Below are 18190 nucleotides of genomic sequence, written 5' to 3' on the forward strand. Positions count from 1 at the left end.
AATCTCAAAATCAGACACTAGATGACACTCCACACCAATTTATAGCTTGAAGAAAAAAAATATATATATTTCCCCATTGTTGACAACTGAGCATCCTGCTTTAGGGATATCGGCCATGATATAATTTTTCTTCCACGTTATGAATCTTCAGAGAGAGTGAATGCCTTATTTACTGAAGAAATTATTACCTTCATCATCATATCGATCAAGAAATGTCCAGTCTAAAACAGGATTATCTAGCAAAGAGACATTTGGTCCATTTCTTATTGCTGCAAATATCCTGGGATGTGGTCCTGAGTCAGCTGCATTATATCATTCCAGAGGAATCCAAACACGGCACCTTTGTTGGAAGAATTGCTCAGGATCTTGGACTGGAGATAGGTGAGATTAATTCCAGAATGTTACATATTATTTCTAGAGATGAGAAGGAATATTTCCAGGTTAATCTGCAGAATGGGATCTTGTTTGTTAAAGAGACAATAGATAGAGAACTGCTGTGTCCAAATACACCCTTCTGTATTATTCCCCTGCAGGTTATTGTAGATAAGCCTGTTCAGATGTATCGTATTAATGTAGAAATAGAAGACATAAATGACAATAGCCCGGCATTTTCCTCCAGTGTAAATAAAATAGTGATGTCAGAGCTCAGACCAGCAGGATCTCGTTTCCCACTAGAAGGAGCAGTTGATGCAGATCTTGGAACAAATTCTGTGACAAATTATGAGATCAGTGCAAGTGATTATTTTGCATTGGATTTTGAAAAATATATGAATGAAATTAGATCCTTAGAACTTGTGCTTAAGAAATCTATAGACAGAGAAACGCAGTCTGTTCACAACCTCACACTTACAGCTTATGATGGAGGTAAGCCAAGACTAAGTGGAACAACACAAATTGTCATCATTGTTGAAGATGCTAATGATAATGCCCCCTCTTTTAGTCAACCATTATATCAGTGCAGTGTGACTGAAAATGCTGCTAAAGGAACATTGGTGATTAAGCTGAATGCAACAGATCTGGACGAAGGCAAAAATGGGGAAATATTATATCAATTTAGCAAAATGGTAAAAGGAGATATAAGAAACATATTCAGCCTAGACAAGTACACAGGTGAAATAAGAGTGGAAGATGAAATAGACTTTGAAACAACAAATACATATAAAATACAGATTGATGCTATTGATAATGGAGACCTTCAGATGGTTGGACATTGTAAAGTTGTAGTGACTGTTGTGGATATAAATGACAATCCTCCTGAGATGACAGTGACATCACTATCAGTTCCTGTTCCAGAGGACTCTCCACAAGGAACAACAGTTGCAATAATTAGTGTACATGATAAAGATTCAGGTTCAAATGGCAAAATTGTTTGTTATATTTCTGAACATACACCCTTCAAAATAAATCCAGCATTTACAGGGGATTTTTCCTTGACTGTGAATGGACAACTAGATCGAGAAACAAAATCTCAATATGAAGTTGTTATTACTGCAAGAGATGAGGGATCACCACCTCAATCAGTTTCAAAAACTCTTAAAGTTGATATAAGTGATGTAAATGACAATGCCCCTCAATTTCTACAGCCTGTTGATATAATCTTTATCAGGGAAAACAACCCACCAGGTTCCCATGTCTACACAGCATCAGCATCTGATCCAGATATCAGCCAAAATTCCTTCATCACATACACAATCAGTGACAGCACCATTGATGGAATCCCCATATCATCCTATATCTCCATCAATCCAGAAAATGGGAAGGTGTTTGCTTTGGTATCCTTTGATCATGAACAAGTTAACTATTTCCAGTGTCACATAAAAGCCACAGATGCTGGTCTACATCCACTCAGCTCTAACCTTACTCTAAATATTTTCATTGAAGACATTAATGACAATGTGCCAACATTTTCCCCACTATATTCTACAGTCACAATTAAAACGGCAAAATCGGCCCAACCTGGATATCTTGTCACTAAAGTGAGAGCTGTAGATTTAGATTCTGGATACAATGCTTGGATGTCCTACAATTTTAAAGAACCATCAGGTAAAACACCATTTGTCATTTCTCAACAAACTGGAGAAATCAGTTTAAAACGTCAGTTTACAGATTTTGATAATGAAGAATACAGATTGGTAGTTGTGGCTCAGGACCATGGAGAACCAGTTATGACAGCAGTGACACAAATCATCATCTCCTTGGTGGAATCTGAAGAAGAGATGAAGTTTGATAATCATGAGTCAAAAAGTAACAGTGATGACATCTCTGATGCAAATGTCTGCTTGGTGGTTGCCATCTGCATAATCTCAAGTATATTTCTTATTACTTTAATTATTTTCACTGTTTTAAGATGGCAAAAATACAGAGATGAGATCAATGAGTTGAAAGAAAATTACAAGATCTGCTCCAATACAGGAGGAAGCTGGATGTATTCACAGCACACTCAATATAGAGTATGTTCAAACTCAGTGCAAGGAAAAAATGACTTAATTGTCCTTACTCCTAATAACCCTCAAACCCTAGGCATTGAAGGTCATGCAAACCAATATAAGGTAAGATAAACTAGATTTAATAAAAATAATATGTCAAATGAGCCCTTTTTGGAATATGTAAGATTTTATGTACAGTAATAATATATATCATCATTATGGAATCAAATCAAATTGAAGTTTTGCTATAATACATTTTTTTTAAGCGTTAATAACAATCACATCTGTTTTAGTGACAAAATGGATTTAAGATTGAATAAAGTTTGTGAAAATCTACAAAATTTAAAAAAATTGGATTTAATTAAAAAAAATTGCATAATGAATTTATCTTCATTATTTACTTTATTGTTACGACTGTTTCATGAAATATTAGCAATTATATTTACTGCATAAATACAGTATCTTACAAAGATGATATGATTGCCAAAATGCAGAAATGAATAATCATGCTTATGAATGCATCATGCTAAAAATATTAGTTATAACATAATTATGCCATTGAGAAACAAAGTGCACTGTTCAACCTTGACAGATTTACATAATTTAAGTATACCAAAAAAAATTTAAATGAATTCTATTTAATAGAGAAAGGACATGTAGAAATTCTTTAATTTGGCAAATGGTGTTATTTTCAGTAAATATTTTTTTATTGGTTTAAACAAAAATCATTATTGAAAAAAGTTATATAGAAAACCCCCAAAAATTAAACAAAATAAGAAAATGAAGACAAAAATTATATAATTGTTAATACATTCACCTTGCTTTTTGGTTTGTTCTCAATTAAGGCAATTCTAATAAAGTAGTTTAATTTCAGCATTTGTATCTTCTGTATAATCAGGCCTATTTTTCTTTTTATGGCCAAATTAATTTTTTATGATTTGGAAGTCATCATTTTCATAGAGAATAATTTTAAATATTGTCTTTATAAAACAAATTGTTTATATATTTAGGGACTGACAGAACTTTCTTTGGTAGCATATTGGAATTATATTTTATTTTGACTTTTTTTAAAAATGGGTACAAATAAGAAATATGTTTCAATAATTATTATAAAAAATAAGTATACATTGTGTGATGCAGTTTTATAGTCCAGAAACAAAGGTATATCTATTATTTACTTTTTTTATTGAAGGTAAAGTATATATTGTAACTACATATCTCAATGCAAAAAATATGTCTGTACACATTGTTATGCTGGGTGGACAGAAGTTGTGGTGATGGTACTATACCTTTCTATTCTTAGTCTGTCAAATTTGTCAACCTAATCAAGAATGGATGACATAGTATTGGTGTACTGGAAGTGTACATGGGTGAAGCAAGCACCATTATTAAGTTATTTATATTTATTTGTGGGAAGAGTGTAACTATAAAGCAGAAAGAACATCCCTTTACATTCTGTATTTTGTATTTCTTTATTAATTATTATTTATTACCAGTTATTTATATAGCGCACACATATTCCACAGTGCTTTACAGAGAATACCTTAAAAAACATAAAGTGTTAGTCTTGCAGTGCTGAATCTAATGTCTTATTTCCTCTAAATAATCTTTCCACTTTTTATCATTGTTAAATACTAGAATGATACTTCAGTGTGGAAAAACACAGTCAGATCAAAAGCTAGATATATCAATAGATAACCTTAAGATGAAAGTTTATTTTTCAAATCTAAAGGTTAGAATAACCCTTCCATTGAAAAACACAATCAGGTGAATATATATATTCCTTGAGATATATTGGAATATTGGTCTAAGACTTTGGATCTGGAAATAATTTTTTTCTTTAAAGTTTATAATTTATATATTTATTTTTTCACCTGATTGTGTTTTTCAATGGAAGGGTTATTCTAGCCTTTGGATTTGAAAAAGAAACTTTCGTCTTAAAGATATCAATTGATATACAGTATCCAGTTTTTAATATGTGTTTTTCCACTGAAGGATCATTCTAGTATTTAACAATGATAAAAAATGGAAAGATTATTTAGAGGAAATTAGACATTAGAATTCAAAGCTGTGGGACTAACAATTTGTGGTTTATTAAGGTATTCAATAGCAGCTTGTTGAACTGTGTTGGTGTTAGAAGCAGCTGCAGTAATTCATGAGCGCTCTGTGGAGAACTTGATAATACAGGTTGCTTTACAGAGAACATTTATCCATACACATCAGTCCCTGTCCCAATGGATCTTACAATCTATGTTCCTTCGAGACAGAAAAGTAGAGATTTTGCACTGAACCATTTAATCAATAACAGTAGTCATTCAGAAACTAACATATCTATATATGGCACACATATAGTCTGTTTCTGTTTCCAGGTTGGTGGTGCTCCCAAGATCCCCAAAAAGAAGCTATATTGTTAGGCAAAAGGAAAGAAAAGAAGGACTCTTTTTGTTGGGGATACACTTTAGTTATGATAAATGATCATAACTAAAGCGTGCCCCAACGTAAATAATCTATGTTCCCTGCCACATGTACAAGCACACACATACTAGGGTTAATATTTTTTGGGAGCCAATTAACCTCCCAGTATATTTTTGTACTGTGGGAGGAAACCGAAGTACCCTGAGAAAACTCATGCAAGCACAGGCTAAATATACAAACTCCACACAGTTAGGGCCATAGTGGGAATCAAGCCCACGACCTTAGTGTTGTGAGACAGTAATGCTAACCACTACACCATCTGTGCAACCACATCACCATCTGTGCCACCCATCTGTAGCAGTAGATCACTTGTAGGGGCTATTTAATACAATTGATCTCTACAAAATGTGATCTATTTATACACATTTGTTCTACTCCATATTTTCCTGACATGGTCCACCATGGCTGCAAGAAGTTCAGGTGGCATTCATAGGTGGTGGGTGTTCAGGAAGCATTTCATTATATATTTATATATTTTGGGTCTATTGCAGAGTTGGAGGTAAGTGAGACATATAGTGCACAAAATCATTTTTGCCAGAAAAAATGCATATATTCCACTATCTGCAGAATAGTATCTATCTATGTGTGCCTCCAAACAGGCATGTTTTCATTTATGTCTAAGGGGTCTATTTACTAAGCAGTGCTACTAGATAGAGTGAAAAGTGATAAGTAAGTGATAAGGTGCCAGCCAATCAGCTCCCAACTGTCATTTTTCAAACACAGCATGTGACATGACAGTTGATAGCTGATTGGCTGGCACCTTATCACTTACTTATCACTTTTCACTCTGTCTCCTAACACTGCTTAGTAAATAGACCCCTAAGTATGCATGGTTGCATTTGTGTGATTAATGGCCAAGACTTTAGTTTATGTGAGAAATGTTTGTAGAAGATAATGCAGGATGACTCTGTCCATCATGCTGTGTTGAGAAAGCTGAACTTCTTTTTGTGATAGGAGAAGTTCACTGTTATGTTTGAAATGATTACGTTTGTACCATATGTACTGTTTGTGCAAAGTGCAATTTAACCAGATATTCAGTAGCACTGTAGACCACTTGAAGAAAAAAAAAACAACAGTAATCAATACTATTCATGTATACTGTACATCAGTGGTGGCAAAACTGATCCTCGAGATCCCCTAACAGTTCATGTTTTCCAGACCACCTCTGGATCTGTATAATGTGTCAGTTAGAAATGATTGTACCACATGTTTTAAAATGTGACAGTTAGTAATGACTTCACCTGTGCACCAGCTAGGTGGTCTGGAAAATGTTAGAGGATCTCGAGGACCAGGTTGACCACCCCTGCTGTAGATGATGTCAATGATGTAGGACATGTACATTTTTAACTGCATTATTTGTTTTTGGTAAAGCAGTTCTATTCTATAACTTAGCATGAACATTTCCTTCAAATAATGAAGATATCTGTTTACTACTGTACATGTGACTTTAATGGTGGTGACCTTGCATTCTTTATAAATTCATTTCTAGGTCCAATAAGTAACTTGTAAAAAGAAATGTGATCTTGGATATCAACTATTAGTTCTTGAGGATTTAAATATCAAGTTCATATGCATAGATGACAAAGGTTGCGTTACTGAGCTGAATAATATAATGGAATAGCTGTAGTGTTTTTACTTTACAAAATAAGTCCACAGTGCTGTCTGTCACTCCACTGTAGCAATTAGTCTTGTTCTGAAGGAGAAACCAATCGAACAGACTGGGTGCAGTAGATAGTGACTGGCAGAAACATGCTCTTTAGAAATGCTCTTAGTAGATTGGTGGATTCTTACACTGAGTCGGGGACAGTAAGGTCATTGTAGCTTGGATGACTGTTTTTTCAGATTATTAACCTCAGTAGATCCTCGTTAGTACACTATCATAAAAATACTGTATGGGAAAAGCTTCTATAGTTTTTAATAGAGTGTCAAGGTACAGTAATTCTATACTATTTTTCACCAAGCTATCATAGAATATTAGATTACTACAAAACTATGTATTTTACATTTCAAGCTTTATTGGTCTTTTAAAAATGCATTAATGCACAAACTTTGCTTTTTTTCCATAAACTGCTGATTTGACATTGGCATAAATATGTTATGTAGTGCTTTTCACAGTTGCTATATCTTTGGCAATTTTGGCTACTGGATTAAAGTGGAAATAATATTAAATACAAAACCGGCAAAACATCCTCTGTACAAAAGCTGATAGATTTTTAAGAGACCACATATCAGCTTTTGCATAAAGGATACCAGCTGGCAGCGAGCAGGCTGAGAAGAGCCAGTAGAGCCAGAGTGTCAGACCTAGCAGATGAGCCACAGCATCTAGCCTTAATATAATCTTATGGACTTGATGTCCTAGCTGCAGCACTTACCAGGTGTGTCATCAGCAGAAAGTCTGCATATCAAAGGGGTCCGCACATGTCTGGTGAGCTCCTTGTTTTTTTCATTTGGTATGCTGGCAAATAGGCTGTTTTGGTGAATGGTGAAGAATCAGGATTTTTATCTCTATATATTTTTAATAAAGGCATTGTGTGTTTTAAATTACTTTCTCACGCTCATGAATATTATTGTATTCTTGGAAGAGATATAATTTTTCCTGGGATGGATTTTTGAATTTCTATTTTCTATTTTTATTTTTTGGTGTACAATGCATATAACCTGATCCTTTATTGGAGTTGGTGAAGTTACATATAAGTTTGGACCTTGATTGCTGCTGCGTTGTGTGTTGCAAACTTCCTTTTTGACTCTATGGAAATCTCTCCTTTGTTGATAATTAGTTTCAAGTCTGCAAAAATATTGTAACATCAGTCTAATATAAGTTGCAGCGCTGCTGAAACACATCTATTTCTGACTGATCATTATTAGATAAAACAGCCTTTTAAACTGTTTGGAGTGACAGCAGCTGCAGCAATTAAAGGAGCACACAGCAGAAGGCTTTGTTTTAGAGGATATACTAAACATTTAAATGTGCATATGTGTCATGTGGTTGGGTATGGGATGCTGGCACTCAAGATCCTGGAAGTTAGATCCTGATGCCAGCAATTAGATAGGGTCCGGATACCGACACCTGTTGATAGGCATCCTAACCCTAACCCTACCTCTCCACAAACATAAGCCTAACCCTATCCCCCTACTGTCTAAACCTAACCCTCCCCCTAGTGCCTAACCCTAACCCTCCCTCTAACCGCACTACTCACTGTTGGGATGATGGCGGTTGGGATGCCAGCATCGGGATTCTGAGAGCCGACATCCTGCATGCCAGGATTTAAAATACACCCCGTTTCATGTATTTCTCAAAAACACAGTTGACAAAAAATAAAAACATTCTGGTAAATAAAAGACACCAAGCAAGGGCTTCTAGACAGGTGTTTCTCATGCATTAATTAAGCAAATAAACTATCAGAAGGTCCTGTATATAAAAGCTGTACTGTATTTGTTGCAAAAAATTAAGGGTATCATGGATGCAAGAAGAGACCTTAGTGACTTTGAAAGAGGGGTAATTGTTTGGGAAAGTTTAGCTGGACCTTTACCAAAATATTTGAACCTGCTAAAGTTTTATGAGCAACAGAATTTAAGGTGATTTCAGCATGGAATGAAAGGAAAAACATCACCAACATTGGGCAACATATTAAGGATGTGCATACACCAGGATCCAGATGAATATGCTTTTGTTTGAAATGCAGCCAGTTTAATTCAAAACTGTTCAACAAGAACTCTTTAGAGCAGGATTTCATAGTTGGGTTGTAGTGCATACAGTAAATCACTTATCATGGCAGTTTAATAGTATATAGAGAACTGGCAACTGACTACAGAGCAGTGGAGTAATGGCATACAATCAGATGAATCATCATTCATCATACTCTCCACAAACATTGTAATACCAAACTACGGAACTATTTTCCCCTGAGGAAAGTTGAGGTTTTATGTGGCTCTATAGAGTTGTATGGCACATTTTCACATTTTCCTGGCATGGTATTAGTACAGTAATTCCTTTAAAGGGCTAGGTCAATGCTAAAGATTTCTTAATGATACTGAGTGGTAACCTTTGCTTCCTGTTGCAACATTTCTTTCCTGATAGTAGATGCATCTTCTAAGATGATAGTGCCACCATCCAAAGATAACACCCAATGGTATGATGATCATGATCCTGAAGCTATCCATCTGCCTAAATAGTCTATAATGCATTTCACAGCATTTTACACCACCATCAACCAGGCATAAATTAAGTGAATTTATTGTGGATGAATAATTCACAATATCAGATTATATGCTTTTCACAGATACAAATGATCTGCAGAATAATTTGCTGAGTTTGATTATCTTTACAGTTTTGTGAGGTGATATCAAGCATTCAAACCAAAGACAATGGAGGATAAATACATATTTGATATCTATATATGTTATACCATCATATTAGAACAAGGCATAAATGCTGAAGAACTGTTGGTTTTCAGGCTAGACATAAAGTCCATAATCTATTATAACTGAATGTCCTGCTTTCCTTTCAACAAGTGGATTTAAGACCCCATAAAGACAACACTATCAGATGAATTATAATACATGCCACATCATTTAACACAATTATAAGTAACAAAATCAGTTAGGATTGACTCATTTAATGACTTTACTTAGTATTCCTATCAAAAAAGGAATCAAAGGAAAACAAGAGCTCTATAAAACTACATGGGTGGCCTGGTGTCCAATTACAATTAAAGTAAATGGAAAAAAAAACTGACAAAAGAAGTACGTGAATTTTCTCAATCTCAATCAAATGCTTATTTTTAATTTACTAATATATGCTTTTTTGTAGTAAATGGATGTGAAAACAAACTGTTTTTGCATTCAATAGAGGTCCTATATGAGTGTATAATGTCTGGTAAATAAACAGAAAAATAACAGAAAAACAGTGTTTGAAACATCAATACATTTTTGTTTATAATAGACAGACTGCTAAATCAAAGTACACACTAATTGGCATTATATTTAGCATATTCTTGAATCAGGACCTAAAAAATTACAGGGGCAAACAAGTTGATTAACAGTAAGCAAAGCCTAATTGTAGTTACCAAAGTGAGTAATATTTTATTATTCAGCCATATGGTACATTCTAGTTAAGATATATATTTTTTTAAATGTTAATAAGTTTTTATAGATTGATATTATAGTAGGCTTGATTATTATGTTTACTTCCATATGACATTACTTTTGAGGTAATAAAACTTGAGAACAAAAATATTATCATTACAATAGACTATTACAAATAAAGCAAAGCTACAGTATGTTGTATGCATCATTGTTTTTAGTAAAATAATTAAGCACATTTATCAATTAACTTTTTTTACATTTTGAAATTAAAAACAGACTATGAAGTAAAATATTCATCACCTTTTTAATAATATTGATATTATTTAAATAAAAAATCATAAACAACTAAAATCTAAATTAAAATAACACAAAATATCATGCATTTCAAATTTGAATTAACTATTTGCTTTTTATAATAAAAAAATTATAATAAATATACAGCACCTACATTCGATTTGTCCAAGTTGTAATCTCAAAATCCGACACTAGATGACACTCCACACCAATTTATTGCATCAAGGAAAAAAATAAATATATTTCCCCATTGTTGACGACTGAGCTCTTGCTGTAGGGAGATCGGCCATGATATAATTTTTCTTCCACATTGTGAATCTTCAGAGAGAGTGAATGCCTTATTTACTGAAGAAATTATTACCTTCATCATCATATCGATCAAGAAATGTCCAGTCTAAAACAGGATTATCTAGCAAAGAGACATTTGGTCCATTTCTTATTGCTGCAAATATCCTGGGATGTGGTCCTGAGTCAGCTGCATTATATCATTCCAGAGGAATCCAAACACGGCACCTTTGTCGGAAGAATTGCTCAGGATCTTGGACTGGAGATAGGTGAGATTAATTCCAGAATGTTACATATTATTTCTAGAGATGAGAAGGAATATTTCCAGGTTAATCTGCAGAATGGGATCTTGTTTGTTAAAGAGACAATAGATAGAGAACTGCTGTGTCCAAATACACCCTTCTGTATTATTCCCCTTCAAGTTATTGTAGATAAGCCTGTGCAGATGTATCGTGTTGATGTAGAAATAGAAGACATAAATGACAATAGCCCGGCTTTCTCCTCCAGTGTAAATAAGATAGTGATGTCAGAGCTCAGACCAGCAGGATCTCGTTTTCCACTAGAAGTAGCAGTTGATGCAGATCTTGGAACAAATTCTGTGACAAATTATGAGATCAGTGCAAGTGATTACTTTTCATTGGATTTTCAAAAATACATGAACCAAATCAGATCCTTAGAACTTGTGCTTAAGAAACCTCTGGACAGAGAAAAACAGTCTGTTCACAACCTCACACTTACAGCTTATGATGGAGGTAAGCCAAGACTAAGTGGCACAACACAAATTGTCATTATTGTTGAAGATCTTAATGATAATGCTCCCTATTTTAGTCAACCATTTTATCAGTGCAGTGTGACTGAAAATGCTGTTAAAGGAACATTGGTGATTAAACTGAATGCAACAGATTTGGATGAAGGCAAAAATGGGGAAATATCTTATGAATTTAGCAAAATGGTAAAAGGAGATGTAAGAAATGTTTTCAAAATAGACAAGCACACAGGAGAAATCCGAGTGAAAGATGAAATCGACTTTGAAATTACAAATATGTATGAAATTCAGGTTGATGCAATTGATAATGGAGACCTTCAGATGGTTGGACATACTAAAGTTGTAGTGACTGTTGTGGATGTAAATGACAATCCTCCTGAGATGACAGTGACATCACTATCAGTTCCTGTTCCAGAGGACTCTCCACAAGGAACAACAGTTGCAATAATTAGTGTACATGATAAAGATTCAGGTTCAAATGGAAAAGTTGTTTGTTATATTTCTGAACATACACCCTTCAAAATAAATCCAGCATTTGCAGGGGATTTTTCCTTGACTGTGAATGGACAACTAGATCGAGAAACAAAATCTCAATATGAAGTTGTTATTACAGCGAGAGATGAGGGATCACCACCTCTGTCAGTTTCAAAAACTCTTAAAGTTGACATAAGTGATGTAAATGACAATGCCCCTCAATTTCTACAGCCTGTTGATATAATCTTTATCAGGGAAAACAACCCACCAGGTTCCCATGTCTACACAGCATCAGCATCTGATCCAGATATCAGCCAAAATTCCTTCATCACATACACAATCAGTGACAGCACCATTGATGGAATCCCCATATCATCCTATATCTCCATCAATCCAGAGAATGGGAAGGTGTTTGCTTTGGTATCCTTTGATCATGAACAAGTTAACTATTTCCAGTGTCACATAAAAGCCACAGATGCCGGTCTGCATCCACTCAGCTCTAACCTTACTCTAAATATTTTCATTGAAGACATTAATGACAATGCGCCAACATTTTCCCCACTATATTCTACAGTCACAATTAAAACTGCTAAATCGGCCCAACCTGGATATCTTGTCACTAAAGTGAGAGCTGTAGATTTAGACTCTGGATACAATGCTTGGATGTCCTACAATTTTAAAGAACCATCAGGAAAAACACCATTTGTCATTTCTCAACAAACTGGAGAAATCAGTTTAAAACGTCAGTTTACAGATTCCGATAATGAAGATTACAGATTGGTGGTTGTGGCTCAGGACCATGGAGAACCAGTTATGACAGCAGTGACACAAATCATCATCTCCTTGGTGGAAACTGAAGAGGAAATTACATTTTATAATCATGAGTCGAAAAGTAACAGTGATGACAATTCTGAAGCAAATGTCTACTTGGTGGTTGCCATCTGCATAATCTCAAGTATATTTCTCATCACTTTAATAATTTTCACTGTTTTAAGATGGCAAAAATACAGAGATGAGGTCAATGAGTTGAAAGAAAATTACAAAATCTGTTCCAATACTGGAGGTAGCTGGATGTATTCCCAACACACTCAATATAGAGTGTGTTCAAACTCAGTCCAAGGAAAAAATGACTTAATTGTCCTTACTCCAAATAACCCTCAAACCCCAGGCATTGAAGGTCATGCAAACCAATATAAGGTAAGATAAACTAGATTAAAAAATAGTACTTCAATTGAGTCCATTATGAAGTAAAGTGATTTTGTATTCATAAAAAGTTGTATCATCATTAAGGAATCAAATAGCACTTTTTAAATTGATATTAAACATTTTATTTAAAGATGTAATAACAATCACATTTGTTTTATTGTCAACATTGATTGAAGATCAAATACAGTTTTTGAAAAGTATGTCAAATTTAGAAAAACAGATTTTATAAAAAAATGAATTAATGTTTAATACTTTTTTGAAACAAAAAATGGCTGTTTCATTAAAGATTAACAACCATTTGACATCATAGACAATGTTTAAAAAAGTGTTAAAAAGATGTTATGATTGCTAAAATGCAGAAATTAATTATCACATTATCAGTGCATCATGTAAAACATGTTAGATATCATGTCATTGTGACATTTAGAAGCAAAGCTACATTACATCAATTAAGTATATACAACATACTGTGAAAAATGAACAGTGGCTTTGTCAATATTATTTCTTGGAGCAAGGATATGTCATAACTGCTGTGTAAACTCTTTCAAAATGTGGTCAATAGTTTTCATTTCTGTAACAATTTTCTTATTAGTTTAAACATAAATTGACATTTAAAAATATATGCATAAACTTATACCAAATACATTATCAGGGGTTTTGTCTTTTCATGATTAGAATTTGTATTATTTTGGAAGTACTGTAATCCAATTAATTGAGAATAGTATTTCATAAAGAAATTTGTAAAATTTTAGTAGGGTTCTGACAGAGCATTTTTTTTAAATATTGGAATATTTTTTTATTGACGTTGGGTAAAGAATTTATGAAATACATAATATAAGTTATGCATCTACTGCAAAATGTAACTGGCTTAGAATTGTTGTCCAGAAGCAAAAGTATTGTGGTGCACATCTTAAAGGTGGGTAGACAGAAATTGTGCTGCTGGTACTTTTGTACAATATATATACATAACACATTTGCAAAGGTGCAAAGGGGAGTTTAATCTGCTTCATCCTTTCCTGTCATGACCTGCCATGGTTGCAAGAACTTTAGGTGCATTCATAGGTGATCGATGTTCAGGTAGAATTTTTGTATATATATATAGGGCCTTATAAAGAGTCAGAAGTGAATCAGACATCTACAGTATTGTTCAAAAGGAGTTTTCCCAGAAAAAAATGCATATATTTCATTGTCTGCAGAGTGGTATGAGACTGGGTGAATATGCACTTGGTTTGTTATTAGTCATGATTATCCACACACACTTACATCTGCCCTATACTAGGGGAATATATATGCCTCCAAATAAGTATATTTTCATTTATGTCCAAGTCTGCATGGTCTATGTGATGCCTGGCCATGAATATTGTCTATGCGAGAATGCCCCTTGAGAACTCAGCTGCACCTCATCAGTTGTAAGTGAGGATGTAGGTGAAATGTATAAGACTCTACATTCCTTGAACCCATTTGTAAGTATGTGCAGTGCAAATTCATGCAAAATATGCTCCACAAATGGGTGTAAGGCTAAAGTTGGCATAAGAATCAAGTACATAAAGTTCAACATGCTATAAATTCTTAAATTATGGTCATGTAATACATTATGAGACCTGTGAAACAGGAAAAACTAAAACATTCAAATTGGATATATAATCTTCAATTCATTCAGAGGTGTGACTGACTCCATAATCTTCCTGCATCAGGGTTACATGCATGTAAAATCATTACTCTGTGTTGTTGGGAACCCTGTCACTTCCACTATACAGCTCTTAGTCCATGGCTTTTTTTGTTTGACTCCATTACACCATAATGCTACCATGCTGATGATCTGAATGACAAATAAACAGGGTACTGTATATCTAGATGAGCAGGAAATAAAGATTGAATAAAATATGGCTGCTAGAGTGAAATGCAACTCAAAGAAAAGCAAACATAAAAAAACATGGGGCTAAATGTAATAGTACAAGCTGACGCCAATGCGGGAATACTTGAAAGTATGCCCGTATTTTTAAGGCATCAAGCATATAAAAAAGGCCAAACCAGCTTCGTTTAACCTTTAAAATGTTTGCTGCTTTAAAAATACGGGCATACTTGCTTGTATTCCAGTAGCCGGCTCGTACTCTATTACATTTAGCCCATAATCTACAGTGTTTGTGGATGACAATGTAGAATGGCTTTGGCCAACCTGCTGTGCTAACGAAGCTTTTTTTATGATAGGAGATTTTCTCAGTTATCTTTATGATATGTATGATACATATGGTAAAAACATTGTACCATACACATGTGCAAAGTACAATATAACCAGATATAGTATGGTAGACCAGTAAAAGCCATTTAAAAAATAAAATAAAAACAACAGTGTAAAAACAAGCCCTAGGCACATAAACATTTGGATTACATTTTTTCTCTGCATTTGATAAGTTACAAATATTCATATATAGATGCATTCAATGATGCAGTACATGTTCATTTTTAACTGCATTATCTCTCATTGTTCATGCAGTTCTATTCTATAACTTAGCATGACCACGTCATTCAAGTAATGAAAATATCTGTTTACCACATTTGTTCTAAGTGGTAGACAACTTGCAACTGCTAGATCCAACAGTCAACAAACAAAAGAAATATAATCTTGGATCCTAAGTATCATCCCATGAGAAATTAAAGAGCAATTATCATCATTGTTTAAAATTAATAGTTGACAAAGTTTGCATTACTGGTCTGAATAATATAATAAAATAGCTGTAGTGTGTATACATAACTAAATATGTCCGCTCTTCTATATTTACATTCATCAGTAGCAGGTAGCTATTTTCTATGGGAGGGGCCAATCTGACAGACCAGGTACAAAGTAACTCGTAGCTCTGCAAAGATACTCTTTAGAAATTACCTCTGTAAATGGGTGCATTCGTACACAGGTTCAAGGACAGTGAGGTCATTGTAGCTTGGATAAATGGAATCACAGATTTTTTACCTCCAGCAGATCCCCATGACTAAAGATTGTAAAGATAAGAGAAAAGCTTCTATAGTCTGCATTAGAGTGTGAAGGTAATTATATTAATTTAATGGAGCTTCCACAGAATATTAGATTTACTTTCAAAGTTTATATCTGAACATTTTAGGATTGGATGTTTATTGGTCATGTGAAATATGTATGAATGCATAACCCTTTCTTTTTTTCCATAAACTGCTAATTGGACATTGGGATAAAGTTTATATGCAACACTTTTGAAAGCTCTGGCTTCTTCATCATTTTTCGACTACTGGACTTAAAGGGGATATACTAGTAAATATCAAAAATTACCTTCTTTTGAAAAGTAAATTTACCCCTTTGTATCAAATAGAATATTGTGTTAATAAAATTAAATCAGCTGTCCCATAAACACAAAAACAGTAGTACTTTGTGAATCACTTTGCACACCTAACAACATTGCAGCTACCATTAAGTCACAACAAAGATTCTATCCTTGATCCCTATGCTTGATTCCCCCCAACAACGCAACCATACTTTCAAAAGTTTCTTTCATGTCCACTTCATAGGCCAGAGGCAGTGAAAAGAGTCTGTTCCCATTATGGAGTAACACTGCTTTCAGACTACTGTTTGAGGGATCAATAAACAGTCACCACTCACTTGTATTGTGCTGAACACCAAACTCAATCATTAAACTGTTAATAGACATTGAATTTTTCTTTTCAAAAAATGTGGCCAAAGAAAGGTTTGTTCTAAACATTTAACTTGCCATACCTTGAGCCAGAAAGTTCCACTGTTGCACCCAAAAGTTGGCTTGCTGTTTTGAAAGTTTCAAGTCACAAACCAAATCACTTAATTCATCCTTGTTCTATGATGTGGGGTGAGTTTTGGAACAATACTCCACTGTAATTTCTGTATCTTCCAACTCGCTTTCCTCTGATGACCCCGATTCACTGTTACACACATGAGGTACAGGAACAGGCAGCACTTCTCCATAAGGCACAGGATATTTAATATTTGTTTAGTTCTACTGGAATGCCCAGTAATACTAGTTAGACAAAAATAACAGTCAGTACAGTGGTCCTTAGGCTCATGCCATACCATTGAGACAGTGAACGACCATTCTGTCAGATTAGTGGCACAGGTTATGAATGGAATACAGTATTGGGTGCCCAGATTTTATCCTTTTGACCAAGAGTAGAGTCAAACTACATTTTCAAAGCCTTCTTTAAGAACACTAATAGGCTTTCTTTGACTTTTTGGTGTGAACTTACCATATATATAACAAAAGTTATCAGTATGGTTTAAACTACCATAAATTCTATCAGCTGCCATTACTTCATATGGACTTACAAACAGCACCAAAAAAACTACTCATGAATGTACAAATTAATGAACACAAGACAAAAATACCTCTAAATGGAGAAATGAAAACAAAGTTGAAATAGCCACTTGCACTTGTCACTGCCAGTGGTGGTGGACCACATATCTCTTCATGGTGATCATCCATGAGCCAGAGTGCTGGAACAAAGAGACAGAGGCTCTGTCATGAAGCAGCCCACAGTGAGAACATCTCTTGGTTATTGATGGCATGGTACAGTCTGGGGGCTTCCTGTTTACTTCCCCCTCTGCATGCCGGCCAGGAGCTGGGACAGGAGTCAGCAAGCTACATGGCATCCAAAGCTAAGAGGAGGGATCTGCCCCAGGACTAGCACATGGAGGAGAATGAGAAGATGAGGAGGGGGATTCTGATGAAATTGAGAATTAGGAGTTTGGGCAGGATGTGTACACCATAGCGCTGGCAGAAGGGAGTCTTGCCAAGCACTAACTGTGATGAAACACTTTCATTTTTTAATAAAAAAATTTCAAAATATCTCCAAAACATTACATAATATCAAATTATTTTACATATATTTTTGGATTCTACATACAAAATTACATGGAAATAGATATATATCATGTCAGATGCAAAATTGCTGTTGAATAGTGTTATACAAGAAGCAAAAGAGGGGTGATTGTTGGGGAAAGTTTATTTGGTCATTTAACTTGCTTTTTTATGAGCAACAGTATTTAAGGTTATGTCAGCATGGAATCTGTGGGAAAACATTACCAGCAAAGGGCAACGGAATGATAAAATGCATACTAAAGGATCTTGAAGAATGTACATTTGTTTAAAAAGGCAAGGTGAGAAAACAGACTTTCATTAAAACAGTCCAA

At 34.4% G+C, this 18190-nt stretch overlaps 1 protein-coding gene and 1 pseudogene across 1 annotated transcript; both read left to right on the forward strand.

Annotated features, from left to right (window-relative positions):
- The first annotated feature begins 212 nt into the window (after positions 1 to 212).
- On the forward strand, positions 213 to 2558 carry LOC148505996 (protocadherin alpha-8 pseudogene; annotated as a pseudogene).
- Positions 2559 to 10665: 8107 nt separating this feature from the next.
- Positions 10666 to 12835, forward strand: LOC148505997 (protocadherin alpha-13-like). Its single transcript, XM_088447437.1, has 2 exons — positions 10666 to 12697; positions 12801 to 12835. The coding sequence occupies exons 1-2, from the start codon at positions 10666 to 10668 to the stop codon at positions 12833 to 12835; spliced, it is 2067 nt and encodes a 688-aa protein (XP_088303563.1).
- The last annotated feature ends 5355 nt before the right edge of the window (positions 12836 to 18190 follow it).

The sequence above is a fragment of the Taudactylus pleione genome, unplaced genomic scaffold (genome assembly GCF_031769625.1).
Source record: "Taudactylus pleione unplaced genomic scaffold, aTauple2 ptg000431l, whole genome shotgun sequence".
NCBI lineage: Eukaryota > Metazoa > Chordata > Amphibia > Anura > Myobatrachidae > Taudactylus > Taudactylus pleione.

Bases quoted from the DNA above. Each gene is read 5' to 3' on its own strand.
- LOC148505997 (XM_088447437.1), top strand. From the start codon at position 10,666: ATGTCCAGTCTAAAACAGGATTATCTAGCAAAGAGACATTTGGTCCAT. The intron at 12,698-12,800 runs GTAACAGTGATG...CACTGTTTTAAG, and splicing joins TTATAATCATGAGTCGAAAA to ATGGCAAAAATACAGAGATG.